This window comes from Heterodontus francisci, unplaced genomic scaffold, assembly GCF_036365525.1.
Source record: "Heterodontus francisci isolate sHetFra1 unplaced genomic scaffold, sHetFra1.hap1 HAP1_SCAFFOLD_1728, whole genome shotgun sequence".
NCBI classification, from domain to species: Eukaryota; Metazoa; Chordata; class Chondrichthyes; order Heterodontiformes; family Heterodontidae; genus Heterodontus; species Heterodontus francisci.
Window position 1 is genome coordinate 16,592 of NW_027141020.1, and position 18,450 is coordinate 35,041.

An 18,450-nucleotide genomic window follows, 5' to 3' on the forward strand; every position below is an offset into this window, starting at 1 on the left:
GAGACCCGGACACACCCACAATGCACCGGGAGAGAGGGACACACCCACAATGCACCGGGAGAGAGGGACACCCACCCACAATGCACCGGGAGAGAGGGACACACCCACAATGCACCGGGAGAGAGGGACACACACCCACAATGCACCGGGAGAGAGGGACACACACCCACAATGCACCGGGAGACCCGGACACACCCACAATGCACCGGGAGAGAGGGACACACCCACAATGCACCGGGAGAGAGGGACACACACCCACAATGCACTGGGAGAGAGGGACACACACCCACAATGCACCGGGAGAGAGGGACACACACCCACAATGCACCGGGAGAGAGGGACACACCCACAATGCACCGGGAGAGAGGGACACACACCCACAATGCACCGGGAGACCCGGACACACCCACAATGCACCGGGAGAGAGGGACACACCCACAATGCACCGGGAGAGAGGGACACACCCACAATGCACCGGGAGAGAGGGACACACACCCACAATGCACCGGGAGAGAGGGACACACACCCACAATGCACCGGGGGAGAGGGACACACCCACAATGCACCGGGAGAGAGGGACACACACCCACAATGCACCGGGAGAGAGGGACACACACCCACAATGCACCGGGAGAGAGGGACACACACCCACAATGCACCGGGAGAGAGGGACACACACCCACAATGCACCGGGAGAGAGGGACACACCCACAATGCACCGGGAGAGAGGGACACACCCACAATGCACCGGGAGAGAGGGACACACCCCCACAATGCACCGGGAGAGAGGGACACACCCACAATGCACCGGGAGAGAGGGACACAGCCACAATGCACCGGGAGAGAGGGACACACACCCACAATGCACCGGGAGAGAGGGACACACACCCACAATGCACCGGGAGAGAGGGACACACACCCACAATGCACCGTGAGAGAGGGACACACCCACAATGCACCGGGAGAGAGGGACACACCCACAATGCACCGGGAGAGAGGGACACACCCCCACAATGCACCGGGAGAGAGGGACACACCCACAATGCACCGGGAGAGAGGGACACACACCCACAATGCACCGGGAGACCCGGACACACCCACAATGCACCGGGAGAGAGGGACACACACCCACAATGCACCGGGAGAGAGGGACACACCCACAATGCACCGGGAGAGATGGACACACCCACAATGCACCGGGACACACCCACAATGCACCGGGATAGAGGGACACACCCACAATGCACCGGGACACACCCACAATGCACCGGGAGACCGGGACACACCCACAATGCACCAGGACACACCCACAATGCACCGGGGCACACCCACAATGCACCGGGAGACCCGGACACACCCACAATGCACCGGGACACACCCACAATGCACCGGGAGTGAGGGACACACCCACAATGCAACGGGACACACCCACAATGCACCGGGAGACCCGGACACACCCACAATGCACCGGGATAGAGGGACACACCCACAATGCACCGGGACACACCCACAATGCACCGGGATAGAGGGACACACCCACAATGCACCGGGACACACCCACAATGCACCGGGGTATAGGGACACACCCACAATGCACCGGGAGAGAGGGACACGCCCACAATGCACCGTTTGACCCAGAAACACCCACAATGCACCGGGAGACCCGGACACACCCACAATGCAACGGGAGAGAGGGACACACCCACAATGCTCCAGAAACAGGGACACGCCCACAATGCACCAGGAACAGGGACACGCCCACAATGCACCGGGAGACTGGGACACACCCACAATGCACTGGGAACAGGGACACACCCACAATGCACCGGGAGAGAGGGACACACCCACAATGCAACGGGAGACAGGGACACACCCGCAATGCAGCGGGAGAGACAGAGACACACCCACAATGCACTGGAAACAGGGACACACCCACAATGCACCGGGAACAGGGACTCACCCACAATGCACTGAGTCAAGGACACACCCACAATGCACTGGGAGACTGGGCACACCCACAATGCACCGGGTGACCAGCTCACACCCACTATGCACCGGAAGACTGGGACACACCCACAATGCACCGGGAGACCGGGACACACCCACAATGCACCGGGAGACCGGGACACACCCACAATGCACCAGGAGAGAGGAACACACCCACCATGCGCCAGGATACCGGGACGTACCCACAATGCACCAGGACACCCGGACACACCCACAATGCAGCAGGAGAGAGGGACACACCCATAGTGCACCGGGAGAGAGGGACACACCCACAATGCACCGGGAGACCCGGACACACCCACAATGCACCGGGAGAGAGGGACACACCCACAATGCACCGGGAGAGAGGGACACACACCCACAATGCACCGGGAGAGAGGGACACACACCCACAATGCACCGGGAGAGAGGGACACACCCACAATGCACCGGGAGAGAGGGACACACACCCACAATGCACCGGGAGACTGGGACAGGCCCACAATACAACGGGAGAGAGGGACACACCCACAATGCACTGGAAACAGGGACACACCCACAATGCATCGGGAGAGAGGGGCACACCCACAATGCACTGGAAACAGGGACACACCCACAATGCACCGGGAACAGGGACACACCCACAATGCACCGGGAGACAGGGACACACCCACAATGCACTGGGTGAACAGCTCACACCCACTATGCACCGGGAGACCGGGACACACCCACAATGCACCGGGAGACCGGGACACACCCACAATGCACCAGGAGAGAGGGACACACCCACCATGCGCCAGGATACCGGGATGTACCCACAATGCACCAGGACACCCGGACACACCCACAATGCATTGGAGAGAGGGACACATCCACACTGCACCGGGAGAGAGGAACACACCCACAATGCACCGGGAGACCAGGACACACCCACAATGCACCAGGAGAGAGGGACACACCCACAATGCACCGGGAGACTGGGACACGCCCACAATGCAACGGGAGAGAGGGACACACCCACAATGCACTGGAAACAGGGACACACCCACAATGCATCGGGAGAGAGGGGCACACCCACAATGCACTGGAAACAGGGACACACCCACAATGCACCGGGAACAGGGACACACCCACAATGCACCGGGAGACAGGGACACACCCACAATGCACTGGGTGAACAGCTCACACCCACTATGCACCGGGAGACCGGGACACACCCACAATGCACCGGGAGACCGGGACACACCCACAATGCACCAGGAGAGAGGGACACACCCACCATGCGCCAGGATACCGGGATGTACCCACAATGCACCAGGACACCCGGACACACCCACAATGCATTGGAGAGAGGGACACATCCACACTGCACCGGGAGAGACGGACACACCCACAATGCACCGGGAGACCGGGACACACCCGCAATGCAGCGGGAGAGACAGAGACACACCCACAATGCACTGGAAACAGGGACACACCCACAATGCACTGAGTCTGGGACACACCCACAATGCACCGGGAGACTGGGACACACCCACAATGCACCGGGAGACCGGGACACACCCACAATGCACCAGGAGAGAGGGACACACCCACCATGCGCCAGGATGCAGGGACGTACCCACAATGCACCAGGACACCCGGAAACACCCACAATGCATTTGAGAGAGGGACACATCCACACTGCACCGGGAGACCAGCTCACACCCACAATGCACCAGGAGAGAGGGACACACCCATAGTGCACCGGGAGAGAGGGACACACCCACAATGCACCGGGAGACCAGGACACACCCACAATGCACCGGGAGACTGGACACACCCACAATGCACCGGGAGACTGGGACAAACCCACAATGCACAGGGAGACTGGGACACACCCACAATGCACCAGGAGACTGGACACACCCACAATGCACCGGGAGACTGGACACACCCACAATGCACCGGGAGAATGGGACACACCCACAATGCACCGGGAGACTGGGACACACCCACAATGCACCGGGGACTGGGACACACCCACAATGCACTGGGAGACTGGGACACACCCACAATGCACCGGGGACTGGGATACACCCACAATGCACTGGATGGTCTCCTTATGCATTTTATGAAAGTGTAAATAGTTGTTTTTCATTTAGAAAAGGAGAAGGCCATTCAGCCCATCGACCCTGCTCTGCTCTTCAATACTATCATCCACTTCAATGCCTTTTTCCCCACACTATCCTCATATCCCCTTATATCATTGGTATTTAGAAATCTGTCAATCTCTGCTTTAAACATAAACTGAGCTTCCACAGCCCTCTGGGGTAGAGAATTCCAAAGATTCACAACCCTCTGAGTAAAGAAATTTCTCCTCATCTCTGTCCTAAGTGGCTTCCCCCTTATTTTGAAATTGTGTCCCCTGGTCATTATTATCCAAGGATGGTCGACAGTGGGTTTCCCCAAGGACCACTGCTTTTTCTTTGCTATATATAAATGATTTGGATCTTGGAATACAGAGTAGAATCTCAAAATTTGCCAATGACACCAAACTTGGAGGTGTAACAAACAGTGAGATGATAAGAACCACCTGCAGCAGGACACAGATAGACTAGCAGAATGGGCGGATAGGTGGCAGATGGAATTTAATACTGAATAGTGTGAGGCATTTTGGGAGAAGGAATAAGGAGAGGCAATATAGACTTAATGTCACAGTTGTAAAGAGTGTGCAGGAACAGAAGGACCTGGGGGTACATGTGCATCAATCTTTGAAGGTGGCAGGACATATTGAGAGAGTGGTTAGTGAAGCATATGGGATCTTGGGCTTCATAAATACAGGCATTGAGTACAAAAGCAGGGATGTTATGCTGAACCTTTATAAAGCTCTGGTTAGATCCCTGGTTAGAGTATTGTGTCCAGTTCTGGTCACCACACTTCAGGAAGGAGGTGAGGGTCCTTGAGAGGGTGCAGAGGAGATTTATCAGAATGGTTCCAGGGATGGGGGATTTTAGTTACAAGGTTAGGTTGGAAAAGCTGGGGTTGTTCTCCTTAGAACAATGGAGATTGAGGGGAGATTTAATAGAGTTGTACAAGATTATGACAGGTTTAGATAAGATCGACAAGGAAAAGCTGTTCCCATTGGCTGATGGTACAAGGACTAGGGGAGACAGATTGACGGTTTTGGATAAGAGATGCAGGGTGAATGTGAGGAAGAATGTTTTTTACCCAGTGGATGGTAATGACCTGGAATTCACTGCCCATGAGGATGGTGGAAGCAGAGACGATCACTGACTTCAAAAGGACATTGGACGGCCACCTGAGAGAAATAGACTTGGATCGAGTGGGGGAGTGGGACTGACTAGATTACTCTGTGGAGAGCTGGCATGGACTCGATGGATTGAATGGCCTCACTCTGCTGTAAATGCCTCTATGACCGAGACTGAGGGACACTCTCACAATGCACAGGGAGACTGGATGGGTAACCCTGAGACCCAGGGTATTGCTCTGGGGACATGGGTTCGAATCCCACCACAGCAGAAGGTGGAATTTGAATTTAATTAATAAATCTGGAATTAAAAGCTAGTCTAATGATGGCCATGAAACCATTGTCGATTGTTGTAAAAATCCATCTGGTTCACTAATGTCCTTCAGGGAAGGAAATCTGCTGTCCTTACCCGGTCTGGCCGACATGTGACTCCAGACCCACAGCAATGTGGTTAACTCTTACATGCCCTCTGAAATGGCCTAACAAGCCACTCATTAAGTTGAACTGCTATAAAGTTGTTAAGAAATGAAACCGGACGGACCACCCGGCATTGACCTAGGCACCGGAAACGACAACGGCAAACCCAGCCCTGTCGACCCTGCAAAGTCCTCCTTACTAACATCTGGGGGCTTGTGCCAAAGTTGGGAGAGCTGTCCCACAGACTAGTCAAGCAACAGCCTGACATAGTCATACTCACGGAATCATACCTTACAGACAATGTCCCAGACACTGCCATCACCATCCCTGGGTATGTCCTGTCCCACCGGCAGGACAGACCCAGCAGAGGTGGTGGCACAGTGGTATACAGTAGGGAGGGAGTTGCCCTGGGAGTCCTCAACATCGACTCCGGACCCCATGAAGTCTCATGGCATCAGGTCAAATATGGGCAAGGTAACCTCCTACTGATTACCACCTACCGCCCTCCCTCAGCTGATGACTCAGTACTCCTCCATGTTGAACACCACTTGGAGGAAGCACTGAGGGTGGCAAGGACACAAAATGTACTCTGGGTGGGGGACTTCAATGTCCATCACCAAGAGTGGCTCGGTAGCACCACTACTGACCGAGCTGGCCAAGTCCTAAAGGACATCGCTGCTAGACTGGGTCTGCGGCAGGTGGTGGGGGAACCAACACGAGGGAAAAACATACTTGACCTCGTCCTCACCAGTCTGCCTGCCGCAGATGCTTCTGTCCGTGACAGTATTGGTAGGAGTGACCACCGCACAGTCCTTGTGGAGACGAAGTCCCGCCTTCACATTGAGGATTCTGTTATGACCTGGTTTGAAAAGTGTCTGGGATCCCCCCCTAGCCTTCACCTGGTCTTACTGTAACAGGGTTTAATTTTAAACACACCATGTTTTTAGCTCTCCCTTGGTGAATCCCTGTTCACTATTTCCAATTATAAGGCAAAGAAATGAGCACAAATAGGCCTTCTTAGGTTTAAAGAAGAAAAGTGAAGTTTATTAAAACAAACTCTAATTCGGTTAACGCCTACTGATACATGCCATGCCCCACACTAGCATGCATATGCGATAGGCACATGCAAATAGAGACAGAAAAGAGCAGAAGAAAAATAAAATGGAGGGGTTTGAGGCAATCTCTGAAGAGGGATTTTTTTTACTGTGCTTCGAACTCGCTGTAATCCTTGATTGTAGGTAGTTCTTGCTTTTCGTTGGGGCCCAGTATTCTCCTTAAACCTTGTTCACTGTAGGAGACTTTTCTCTCTCGGGGTTCATGTGTCTTCAGTGGATCTTCAGTTCCACGAGAAAGAGATGGGAGCAGACAGGAGAGAGATGTTCTCAGTCCAGGAGCAAACAGCTTTCTGAGTTTCAAACACTCTGGGGCAAGTTCAAATTCAAAAACTCCAACAGTCAGTTAGAAACATAGGAACACAGAAAATAGCAGCAGGAATAAGCCATTCGGCCCTTCAGGCCTGCTCTGCCATTCATTCTGATCATGGCTGATCATCCAACTCAGTAACCTGTTCCCGCTTTTGCCCCATATCATTTGATCCCTTTCGCCCCAAGAGCTATATCTAACTCCTTCTCGAAAACATTCAATGTTTTGGCCTCAACTGCTTTCTGTGGTAGTGAATTCCACAGGCTCACCACTCTCTGGGTGAAGAAAGTTCTCCTCATCTCAGTCCTGAAAGGTTTACCCTGTATCCTTAGACTGTGACCTGTCATGTGACTAAATTGGTCTGACCACGTCTGTTTGTGTATTCGGCCATCTTAGCCGAATGCTAACCTGGAATGCGAGCCCCTCCACCCTCAAAGTCTGGTAATCAAAAGTCCATTGTGGATTGAGTGTGTCAGGAAGTGGCTCCTTTGTCCTTTCCAAGTACTGTCTGTTACTATGCAAATGTTTTTCCAGTCACGGGCTTGGCAACTCCCTGTGATAGGCCCTCTTTTCTTCCCAGCTCCTGACCTCATTACAGCCTTGGTTCAAACATGGACTGCAGTGGTTCAAGAATGCAGCAGCTCACCACCACCTTCTCAAGGGCAATTAGGAATCGGCAATAAATGCTGGCCTGGCCAGTGACACCCACATTACCCGAATGAATTAAAAAAACAAAGTATATTAAGGTGGCAGCAGACAAACCAAACACACAACATTGAAATAGTTTAATTGGTCGTTTATTGGTTTATTGATGAAGTTAATCTGTCTCCGCACTGTGATTGCAGTTACTGATTGGAGAATTAATAAAGAAAGATCACACAGCAAACACTAAATAAATGTGTTCAAGGAAAAAAGCTGAGGGAGACAGTGAGCGATGAGTATAATCAACATCTCACCTGGAATCAGTACAGCTTCAGAGTCCAAACCCCAGAACATGTCAATGGCAGTGAGTGATGGGAAATAATTAGCTGAGTCCTGACCATCTCCAAATACCCCCACAGTCCCTCTAACAGGGGCATCACCAGGAACAGTGGGGACAGGCTGACCAGCCCTCCTAGGGACTGGGTATCACCAGGAACAGTGGGGACAGGCTGACCAGCCCTCCTAGGGACTGGGTATCACGACAGGACTTTGGGCAGTTTGGAAGACTGTTGAGGCTCCCAGAACCAGTCACTCCAGTTGGCTGCTAGGAGCCCAAGCTTTACTGGGAGTCACTGTCCTGGCACTTTAGTGGTTATATTATCCCAGTCCAGTTTGTGATCTCAAATCCCATCAAGGCAGTCACAAAATTAATACATCACCTATTTGTGTGTTAGCTAAAATCCATGGATTGGTGGAAAATTCCAATGGGTTCACTTCTGTCATTTGGGAAAGAAACATATACCAAAAAAACCCATATAGGTCTGTAACAAGGGACCTGTACCCCAAAAAGCACAGGAGAGCGAGACAGGGGGAAAAGAGAGAGAGAGAGAGGGGAGAGAGAGAGAGAGAGGGGGGAGACAGAGAGGGGGGGAGAGAGAGAGGGGGGAGACAGAGAGGGGGGGAGAGAGAGGGGGAGAGAGGGAGAGAGAGAGAGGGAAGGGAGAGAGCAGGGATAGATAGACGGCGAGAGAGAGGGAGAGAGAGAGGGGGGGAGAAAGAAAGAGAGGGGAGAAATAGAGGGAGAGAGAGAGGGGACAGATAGAGCGAGAGAAAGGGGAGGGACAGAGAGAGAGAAGGGAGAGAGGGGAGAGATAGAGGGGAGAGAGAGAGGGGAGATATAGAGGGAGAGAGAGGGGAGAGGGAGAGAGAGGGGAGAGGGAGGGGGAGAGGGAGAGAGAGAGGGGGAGAGAGAGAAGGGGAGAGAGAGAGGGGGAGAGAGGGAAGGGAGAGAGCAGGGATAGATAGATGGTGAGATAGAGGGAGAGAGAGGGGGGGGGGGAGAAAGAGAGAGAGAAGGGAGAGAGGGGAGAGATAGAGGGTAGAGAGAGAGGGGAGAGAGAGAGGGGAGAGATAGAGCGAGAGAAAGGGGAGGGACAGAGAGAGAGAAGGGAGAGAGGGGAGAGATAGAGGGGGAGAGAGAGAGGGGAGAGATAGAGCGAGAGAAAGGGGAGGGACAGAGAGAGAGAAAGGGGAGGGACAGAGAGAGAGAAAGGGGAGAGAGAGAGAGGAGGAGAGAGGGGGGAGAGAGAGAGGGGGAGAGAGAGGTGAGAGAGAGAGAGAGGGGAGAGACAGAGAGAAGGGAGAGACAGAGAGGGGGGAGACAGAGAGGGAAAGAGAGGGAGGGAGGGAGGGAGGGAGAGAGAGAGAGGGAGGGAGAGAGAGGGAGGGAGGGAGAGGGGGAGTGAGGGGGAGTGAGAGCGGGGGAGGGGTGACGGGGAGGAGCGGGGGAGGCGTGACGGGGAAGGAGCGGGGGGGGGTGACGGGGAAGGAGCGGGGGAGGGGTGACGGGGAGGAGCGGGAGAGGGCTGACGGGGAGGAGCGGGAGAGGGCTGACGGGGAGGAGCGGGAGAGGGCTGACGGGGAGGAGCGGGGTGGGCTGACGGGCAGGGGTGACGGGGAGGAGCGGGGGAGGGGTGACGGGGAGGAGCGGGGGAGGGGTGACGGGAAGGAGCGGGGGAGGGGTGACGGGGAGGAGCGGGGGAGGGCTGACGGGGAGGAGCGGGGTGGGCTGACGGGCAGGGGTGACGGGGAGGAGCGGGGGAGGGGTGACGGGAAGGAGCAGGGGAGGGGTGACGGGAAGGAGCGGGGGAGGGGTGACGGGAAGGAGCAGGGGAGGGGTGACGGGAAGGAGCAGGGGAGGGGTGACGGGGAGGAGCGGGGGAGGGGTGACGGGGAGGAGCGGGAGAGGGGTGACGGGGAGGAGCGGGAGAGGAGTGACGGGGAGGAGCGGGGGAGGGGTGACGGGGAGGAGCGGGGGAGGGGTGACGGGGAGGAGCGGGGGAGGGCTGACGGGGAGGAGCGGGGGAGGGGTGACGGGGAGGAGCGGGAGAGGAGTGACGGGGAGGAGCGGGGGAGGGGTGACGGGGAGGAGCGGGGGAGGGGTGACAGGGAGGAGCGGGAGAGGGGTGACGGGGAGGAGCGGGGGAGGGGTGACGGGGAGGAGCGGGGGAGGGGTGACGGGGAGGAGCGGGAGAGGGGTGACGGGGAGGAGCGGGAGAGGGGTGACGGGGAGGAGCGGGAGAGGGGTGACGGGGAGGAGCGGGAGAGGGGTGACGGGGAGGAGCGGGAGAGGAGTGACGGGGAGGAGCGGGAGAGGAGTGACGGGGAGGAGCGGGAGAGGAGTGACGGGGAGGAGCGGGGGAGGGGTGACAGGGAGGAGCGGGGGAGGGGTGTCGGGGAGGAGCGGGGGAGGGGTGACGGGGAGGAGCGGGAGAGGGGTGACGGGGAGGAGCGGGAGAGGAGTGACGGGGAGGAGCGGGAGAGGGGTGACGGGGTGGAGCGGGAGAGGAGTGACGGGGAGGAGCGGGGGAGGGCTGACGGGGAGGAGCGGGAGAGGGGTGACGGGGAGGAGCGGGGGAGGGGTGACAGGGAGGAGCGGGGGAGGGGTGACGGGGAGGAGCGGGGGAGGGGTGACGGGGAGGAGCGGGAGAGGGGTGACGGGGAGGAGCGGGGGAGGGGTGACGGGGAGGAGCGGGGGAGGGGTGACGGGGAGGAGCGGGGGAGGGGTGACGGGGAGGAGCGGGAGAGGGGTGACGGGGAGGAGCGGGGGAGGGGTGACGGGGAGGAGCAGGGGTGACGGGGAGGAGCGGGGGAGGGCTGACGGGGAGGAACGGGGGAGGGGTGACGGGGAGGAGCGGGAGAGGGGTGACAGGGAGGAGCGGGAGAGGGGTGACGGGGAGGAGCGGGAGAGGGGTGACGGGGAGGAGCGGGAGAGGGGTGACGGGGAGGAGCGGGGGAGGGCTGACGGGGAGGAGCGGGTTTTTGTCTGGATATTTGGATCTTGGACTGCACTATATTCCGGGAAGAGTATTTGCATAGTTTCACTACATTCCAAATAAACTGTCTCCTCATTGCCTGCTGGGGCCAATCCATCAAAGAAGCTACACGCAGGTCAGCAGCAGGTCAGCTTAGCGGGCAGGAGGGAGGCATCGTAATCTCAGCATCTTCCAATCCTTTTCTAGCCCGACATTGTCAGACTGAGCCACTGTCAATATATAAAAGGAGCAGGATCAGTGAGTCTGACCAATAAAACACAGAGACTTCTACACCCAGCAGCCAGGCCCTGTCTCAGGCCTACACCCAAGAGCCAGGCCCTGTGTGAGACCAACACCCAGCAATCAGGCTGTTGCCCGAGGCCTACACCCAGTAGTCAGGCCCTGCCTGAGGCTTACACCCAGCAACCAGGCCCTGCCTGAGGCTGACACCCAGCAACCAGGCAATGCCTGAGGCCTACACCCAGAAGTCAGGCCCTGCCTGAGGCCTACACCCAACAGTCAGGCCCTGCCTGAGGCCTACACCCAGCAGCCAGCCCCTGTCTGAGGCCTACACCCAGCAGTCAGGCCATGCCTGAGGCCTACACCCAGCAGCCAGGCCCTGTCTCAGGCCTACACCCAACAGTCAGGCTGCTATCTGAGGCCTACACCCAGCAGTCAGGCCCTGCCTGAGGCCTACACCCAGCAGTCAGCCCCTGTCTTAGGCCGACACCCAGCAGCCAGGCCCTGTCTCAGGCCTACACCCAACAGTCAGGCTGCTGTCTGAGGCCTACACCCAGCAGCCATAGAGTCATAGAGTTATACAGCACAGAAACAGGCCCATCGTGTCTGTGCTGACCATCAAGCTCCTAACTATTCTAATCCCATTTTCCAGCACTTGGCCCGTAGCCTTGTATGCTACGGAGTTTCAAGTGCTCATCTAAATACTTCTTAAATGTTGTGAGGGTTCCTGCCTCTTCCACCTCTTCAGGCAGTGTGTTCCAGATTCCAACCACCCTCTGGGTGAAACATGTATTCCTCAAATCCCCTCTAAACCTCCTGCCCCTTACCTTAAATCTATGCCCCCTGGTTATTGAACCCTCCACTAAAGGAAAAAGTTTCTTCCTATCTAACCTATCAATACCCCTCATAATTTTGTATATCTCAATCATGTCCCCCCTCAGCCTTCTCTGCTCGAAGGAAAACAACCCCAGCCTTTTCAGTCTCTCTTCATAGCTGAAATGCTCCAGCCCAGGCAACATCCTGGTGAATCTCCTCTGCACCCTCTCCAGTGTAATCACATCCTTCCTATAGTGTGGTGACTAGAACTGTACACAGTACTCCAGCTGTGGCCTAACTAGCGTTTTATACAGCTCTAACATAATCTCCCTGCTCTTATATTCTATGCCTCAGCTGATAAAGGCAAGTATCCCATATGCCTTCTTAACCACCTTATCTACCTGTGCTGCTGAGACTGAGCGAGACCGGCAGAGTTTAAAAGAGCAGCAGCAGCTGGAAGGAGCGAGACTGAGTGAGACCGGCATCTCCGGTGGCTATTCCCCTGCAAAACAGGTATACTGCTTTGGATATTGTTGGGGGGAATGGCCTCTCAGCGGAAAGCAGCAACAGCCCAATTCATGGCACCGCAGTTGGCTCTGCTGCACAGGAGAGGAGTAAAAAGTGTGGGAATGTAATAGTTTTAGGGGATTCAATTGTAAGGGGAATAGATGGGTGTTTCTGTGGCTGCAAAAGAGACTCCAGGATGGTATGTTGCCTCCCTGGTGCTAGGGTCAAGGATGTCTCAGAGCGGTTACAGGACATTCTGAAGGGGGAGGGTGAACAGCCAGCGGTCGTGGTAGACATTGGTACAAACGACATAGGTTAAAAAAAAGGATGAGGTCCTAAAAGCAGAATATAGGGAGTTAGGAAGCAAGTTGAAAAGTAGGACCTGAAAGGTAGTGATCTCAGGATTAATACCAGTGCCACGTGCTAGTCAGAGTAGAAATAGCAGGATATATCAGATGAATACGTGGCTGAAGAGATGGTGCGAGGGGGAGGGTTTCAGATTCCTGGGACATTGGGACCGGTTCTGGGGGAGGTGGGACCAGTACAAACTGGACAGGTTACACCTGGGCAGGACCGGGACTGATGTCCTGGGAGAGTATTTGCGAGAGTGGTTGGGGAGGGTTTAAACTAAAATGGCAGGGGGATGGGAACCTTTGCAAGGAGTCAGAGGAGGGGGAATCAAAGACAAGAACAAAAGATAGTAAGAGGAATAAGAAAAGTGATAGGCAGAGAAATCAAGGGTCAGAATCAAACAGGGTCTACAGTGAAAAATAGTGGGAAGGGGACAAGTAATGTTAAAAAGACAAGACTTAAGGCTTTGTGCCTTAACACGTGGAGCATTCGTAATAAAGTGGATGAATTAATCACACAAATAGATGTAAACGGGTATAATATAGTCGGGATTACGGAGACATGGCTGCAGGGTGACCAGGGATGGGAAATGAACATCCAGGGATATTCAGTATTTATTCAGGACAGACAAAAAGTAAAAGGCGGTGGAGTTGCATTGCTGGTTAAAGAGGAAATTAACGCAATAGTGAGGAAAGATATTAGATCTGACGATGTGGAATCTGTATGGGTAGAGCTGAGAAACACTAAGGGGTAAAAAACGTTAGTGGGGGTTGTACATAGACCCCCAAACTGTCATGGTGATGTTGGGAATGGCATTAAACAGGAAATTAGAGACGCATGCGATAAAGGAACATCTGTAATTATGGGTGACTTTAATCTGCATATAGATTGGGCAAATCAAATTCGTCACAATACCGGAGAGGAGGAATTCTTGGAGTGTATACGGGATGGTTTTCTGGACCAGTACATTGAGGAACCAACGAGAGAACATGCCTGAAGAAGGGTCACTGGCCTGAAATATTAACTCTGCTTCTCTCTCCACAGATGCTGCCAGACCTGCTGAGTATTTCCAGCATTCCTTGTTTTTATTTCAGATTTCCAGCATCCGCAGTATTTGCTTTTATTATAGAGAGCAGGCCATCCTAGACTGGGTATTGTGTAATGAGAGAGGAATAATTGACAATCTAGTTGTGCGAGACCCCTTGGGGATGAGCGACCATAATATGATAGAATTCTTCATCAAGATGGAGAGTGATGTAGTTGATTCTGAGACTAGGGTCCTGAATCTTAGTAAAGGAAAGTACAAAGGTATCAGGCGCGAGTTGGCCATGATGTATTGGGAAATGTTACTTAAAGGGATAACGGTGGATAGGCAATGGTAAACATTTAAAGAGTGCATGGATGAACTGCAACAATTGTTTATTCCTGTCTGGCGCAAAAGTAAAACAGGAAATGTAGCCAAACCATGGCTTACAAGGAAAACTAGAGATAGCATTAGATCCAAGGAAGAGGCATATAAATTTGCCAGGAAAAACAACAGACCTGAGGATTGGGAGCAGTTTAGAATTCAGCAAAGGAGGACCAAAGGATTGATTAAGAAGGGAAAATAGAGTACGAAAGCAAGCTTGCGGGGAACATAAAAACTGACTGTAAAAGTTTCTATAGGGATGTGAAGAGAAAAAGATTGGTGAAGACAAATGTAGGTCTCTTACAGTCAGAAACAGGGGAATTTATTATGGGGAATAAAGAAATGGCTGACCAACTAAATACATACTTTGGTTCTGTCTTCACAAAGGAGGACACAAATATCATAGCAGAAATGTTGGGGAACACAGGGTTTAGTGAGAGAGAGGAACTGAAGGAAATCTGTATTAGTAGAGAAATGGTGTTGGGGAAATTGATGGGATTGAAGGCCGATAAATTCCCAGGGCCTGATGGTCTGCATCCCAGAGTACTTAAGGAAGTGGCCCTAGAAATAGTGGATGCATTGGTGGTCATCTTCCAAGATTCTATCGACTCTGGAACAGTTCCTACAGATTGGAGGGTAGCGAATGTAACCCCACTATTTAAAAAGAGAGGTAGAGAGAAAATAGGGAATTATAGACCAGTCAGCCTGACGTCGGTAGTGGGGAAAATTCTAGAGTCCATTATCAAAGATTTTATAGCAGAGCACTTGGAGAACAGTGGTAGAATCAGACAGAGTCAGCATGGATTTACGAAAGGGAAATAATGCTTGACAAAACTACTAGAATTCTTTGAGGATGTAACTAGTAGAGTTGATGAGGGGGAGCCAGTGGATGTGGTTTATTTGGACTTTCAGAAGGCTTTCAACAAAGTCCCACATAAGAGATTAGCGTGCAAAGTTAAAGCGCATGGGATTGGGGGTAGTGTATTGCGATGGATAGAAAATTGGTTGGCGGACAGGAAACAAAGAGTCGGGAAAAATGGGTCTTTTTCCGAATGGTAGGCAGTGACTAGTGGGGTACCACAGGGATCGGTGCTAGGACCCCAGCTATTCACAGTATATATTAATGATTTAGATGAGGGAAATAAATGTAATATCTCAAGTTTGCAGATGACACAAAACTGGGTGGGAGGATGAGTTGTGAGGAGGATGCAGAGAGGCTTCAGGGTGATTTGGACAAGTTGAGTGAGTGGGCTAATGCATGACAGATGCAGTATAATGTGGATAAATGTGAGGTTATCCACTTTGGTAGTAAAAATAGGAAGGCAGATTATTATCTGAATGGCTATAAACTGAGAGAGGAGAATATGCAGCGAGACCTGGGTGTTCTCGTACACAAGTTACTGAAGGTAAGCATGCAGGTGCAACAGGCGGTAAAAAAGGCAAATGGTATGTTGGTCTTCATAGCGAGAGGATTCGAGTACAGGAGCAGGGATGTCTTTCTGCAATTATACAGGGCCTTGGTGAGGCCACATCTGGAATATTGTGTGCAATTTTGGTCTCCTTATCTGAGGAAGGATGTTCTTGCTATGGAGGGAGTGCAGCGAAGGTTTACCAGACTGATTCCTGGGATGGTGGGACTGACGTATGAGGAGAGATTGAGTCGGTTAGGATTATATTCGCTGGGGTTCAGAAGAGTGAGGGGGGATCTCATAGAATTCTATAAAATTATAACAGGACTTGACAGGGTAGATGCAGGAAGGATGTTCCCGATGGTGGGGGATTCCAGAACCAGGGGTCATAGTCTAAGGATACGGGGTAAACCTTTCAGGACTGAGATGACGAGAAATTTCTTCACCCAGAGAGTGGTGAACCTGTGGAATTCACTACCACAGAAAGCAGTTGAGGCCAAAACATTGTTTGTTTTCAAGAAGGATTTAGATATAGCTCTTGGGGCGAAAGGGATCAAAGGGTATGGGGAGAAAGCGGGAACAGGTTACTGAGTTGGATGATCAGCCATGATCATAATGAATGGTGGAGCAGGCTCGAAGGGCCGAATGGCCTACTCCTGCTCCTATTTTCTATGTTTCTATGCTGCCTTCAGTGATCTATGGACAAGTACACCAAGGTCCCTCTGACCCTCTGTACTTCCTAGGGTCCTACTATCCATTGTATATTCCCTTGCCTTGTTAGTCCTCCCAAAATGCATCACCTCACACTTCTCAGGATTAAATTCCATTTGCCACTGCTCCGCCCATCTTACCAGCCCATCTATATCGTCCTGTAATCTAAGGCTTTCCTCCTCACTATTTACGACACCACCAATTTTCGTGTCATCTGCAAACTTACTGATCATACCTCCTATATTCATGTCTAAATCATTAATGTACACTTCAAACAGCAAGGGTCCCAGCACCAATCCCTGTGGTACACCACTGGTCACAGGCTTCCAATCGCAAAAACAGCCCTCGACCATCACCCTCTGCCTCCTGCCACGAAGCCAATTTTGGATCCAATTTGCCAAATTGCCCTGGGTCCCATGGGCTCTTACCTTCTTAACCAATCTCCCACGCGGGACCTTATCAAAAGCCTTACTGAAGTCCATGTAGACTACATCAACTGCTTTACCCTCATCTACACATCTAGTCACCTCCTCCAAAAATTCAATCAAGTTAGTTAGACACGATCTCCCCCTGACAAAGCCATGCTGACTGTCCCTGATTAATTTCTGCCTCTCCAAGTGGAGATCAATCCTGTCCCTCAGAATTTTTTCCAATATTTTCCCCACCACTGATGTTAGACTCACTGGCCTGTGATTACCTGGTTTATCCCTGCTCCCCTTCTTGAATAATGATACCACATTTGCTGTCCTCCAATCCTCTGGTACCTCTCCTGTGGCCAGAGAGGATTTGAAAATTTGTGTCAGAGCCCCTGCTATCTCCTCCCTTGCCTCACATAACAGCCTGGGATACATCTCATCTGGGCCTGGGGATTTATCCACTTTTAAGCCTGCTAAAACAGCTGATACTTCCCCCCTTTCAATGTTAATATGTTCAAGTATATCACAATCTCCCTCCCTGATCTCTACACCTACATCGTCCTTCTCCATAGTGAACACAAATGAAAAGTAATCATTTAAAACCTCACCTATATCCTCCAGCTCCACACACAGATTGTCACTTTGGTCCCTAATGGGCCCTACTCTTTCCCTGGTTATCCTCTTGCCCTTAATATACTTATAAAATGCCTAGGGATTTTCCTTTATCTTGCCCACCAGTGTTTTTTCATGTCCCCTCTTTGCTCTCCTAATTACTTTTTTAAGTAACCTCCCTACACTTTCTATACTCCTCTAGTGCCTCTGCTGTTTTCAGTGCTCTGAATCTGCCATAAGCCTCCTTTTTTTCCTGATCCAATCCTCTATATCCCTTGACATCCAGGGTTCCCTGGACTTGTTGGTCCTACCCTTCACCTTAACAGGTACATGTTGACTCTGAACCCTCACTATTTCCTCTTTGAATGACTCCCACTGGTCTGATGTAGACTTTCCTACAAGTAGCTGCTCCCACTCCACTTTGACCAGATCCTGTTTTATCATATTGAAATCGGCCTTCCCCAAATTCAGTCCCTTTATTTCTGGTCCATCTTTGTCCTTTTCCATAACTCCCTTAAATCTTACAGAGTTATGGTCACTATCCCCGAAATGTTCCCCCACTGACACTTCTACCACTTGTCCAGCTTCATTCCCTAGGATTAGGTCCAGTACTGCCCCTTCTCTTGTAGGACTTTCTACATACTGGCTCAAAAAACTCTCCTGTCTGCATTTTAACAATTCCTCCCCCTTTGAGCCTTTTGCACTCAGACTATCCCAGTTGATATTGGGGAAGTTGAAATCCCCTACTACTATTACCCTATTATTTTTACACCTCTCTGAGATTTGCCTACATATCTTCTCCTCTATCTGTCCCTGACTGTTTGGAGGCCTGTAGTACACTCCCAGCCAAGTAATTGCCTCCTTTTTTGTTTTTAAGTTCTACCCAAATGGCCTCATTTGAGGAACCTTCTAAGATATCATCCCTCCTTACTGCAGTAATTGACTCCTT

General features: G+C 52.4%; 1 protein-coding gene across 2 annotated transcripts in view; it reads right to left on the reverse strand.

Moving 5' to 3' along the window:
* Nucleotides 1-7,872: 7,872 nt before the first annotated feature.
* LOC137361844 (calpain-1 catalytic subunit-like) overlaps nt 7,873-18,450 on the reverse strand; it is a 29,143-nt gene continuing 18,565 nt past the window's right edge. The window contains exon 4 of one of the 2 annotated variants that reach the window (XM_068026447.1): nt 7,873-11,261. In XM_068026447.1, coding sequence (XP_067882548.1) covers nt 8,448-11,093 — 2,646 coding nt within the window. In that variant the 5' untranslated portion in view covers nt 11,094-11,261 and the 3' untranslated portion in view covers nt 7,873-8,447. The remainder of the gene's footprint in view (nt 11,262-18,450) is intronic. The other variant, XM_068026448.1, reaches the window with a different exon arrangement.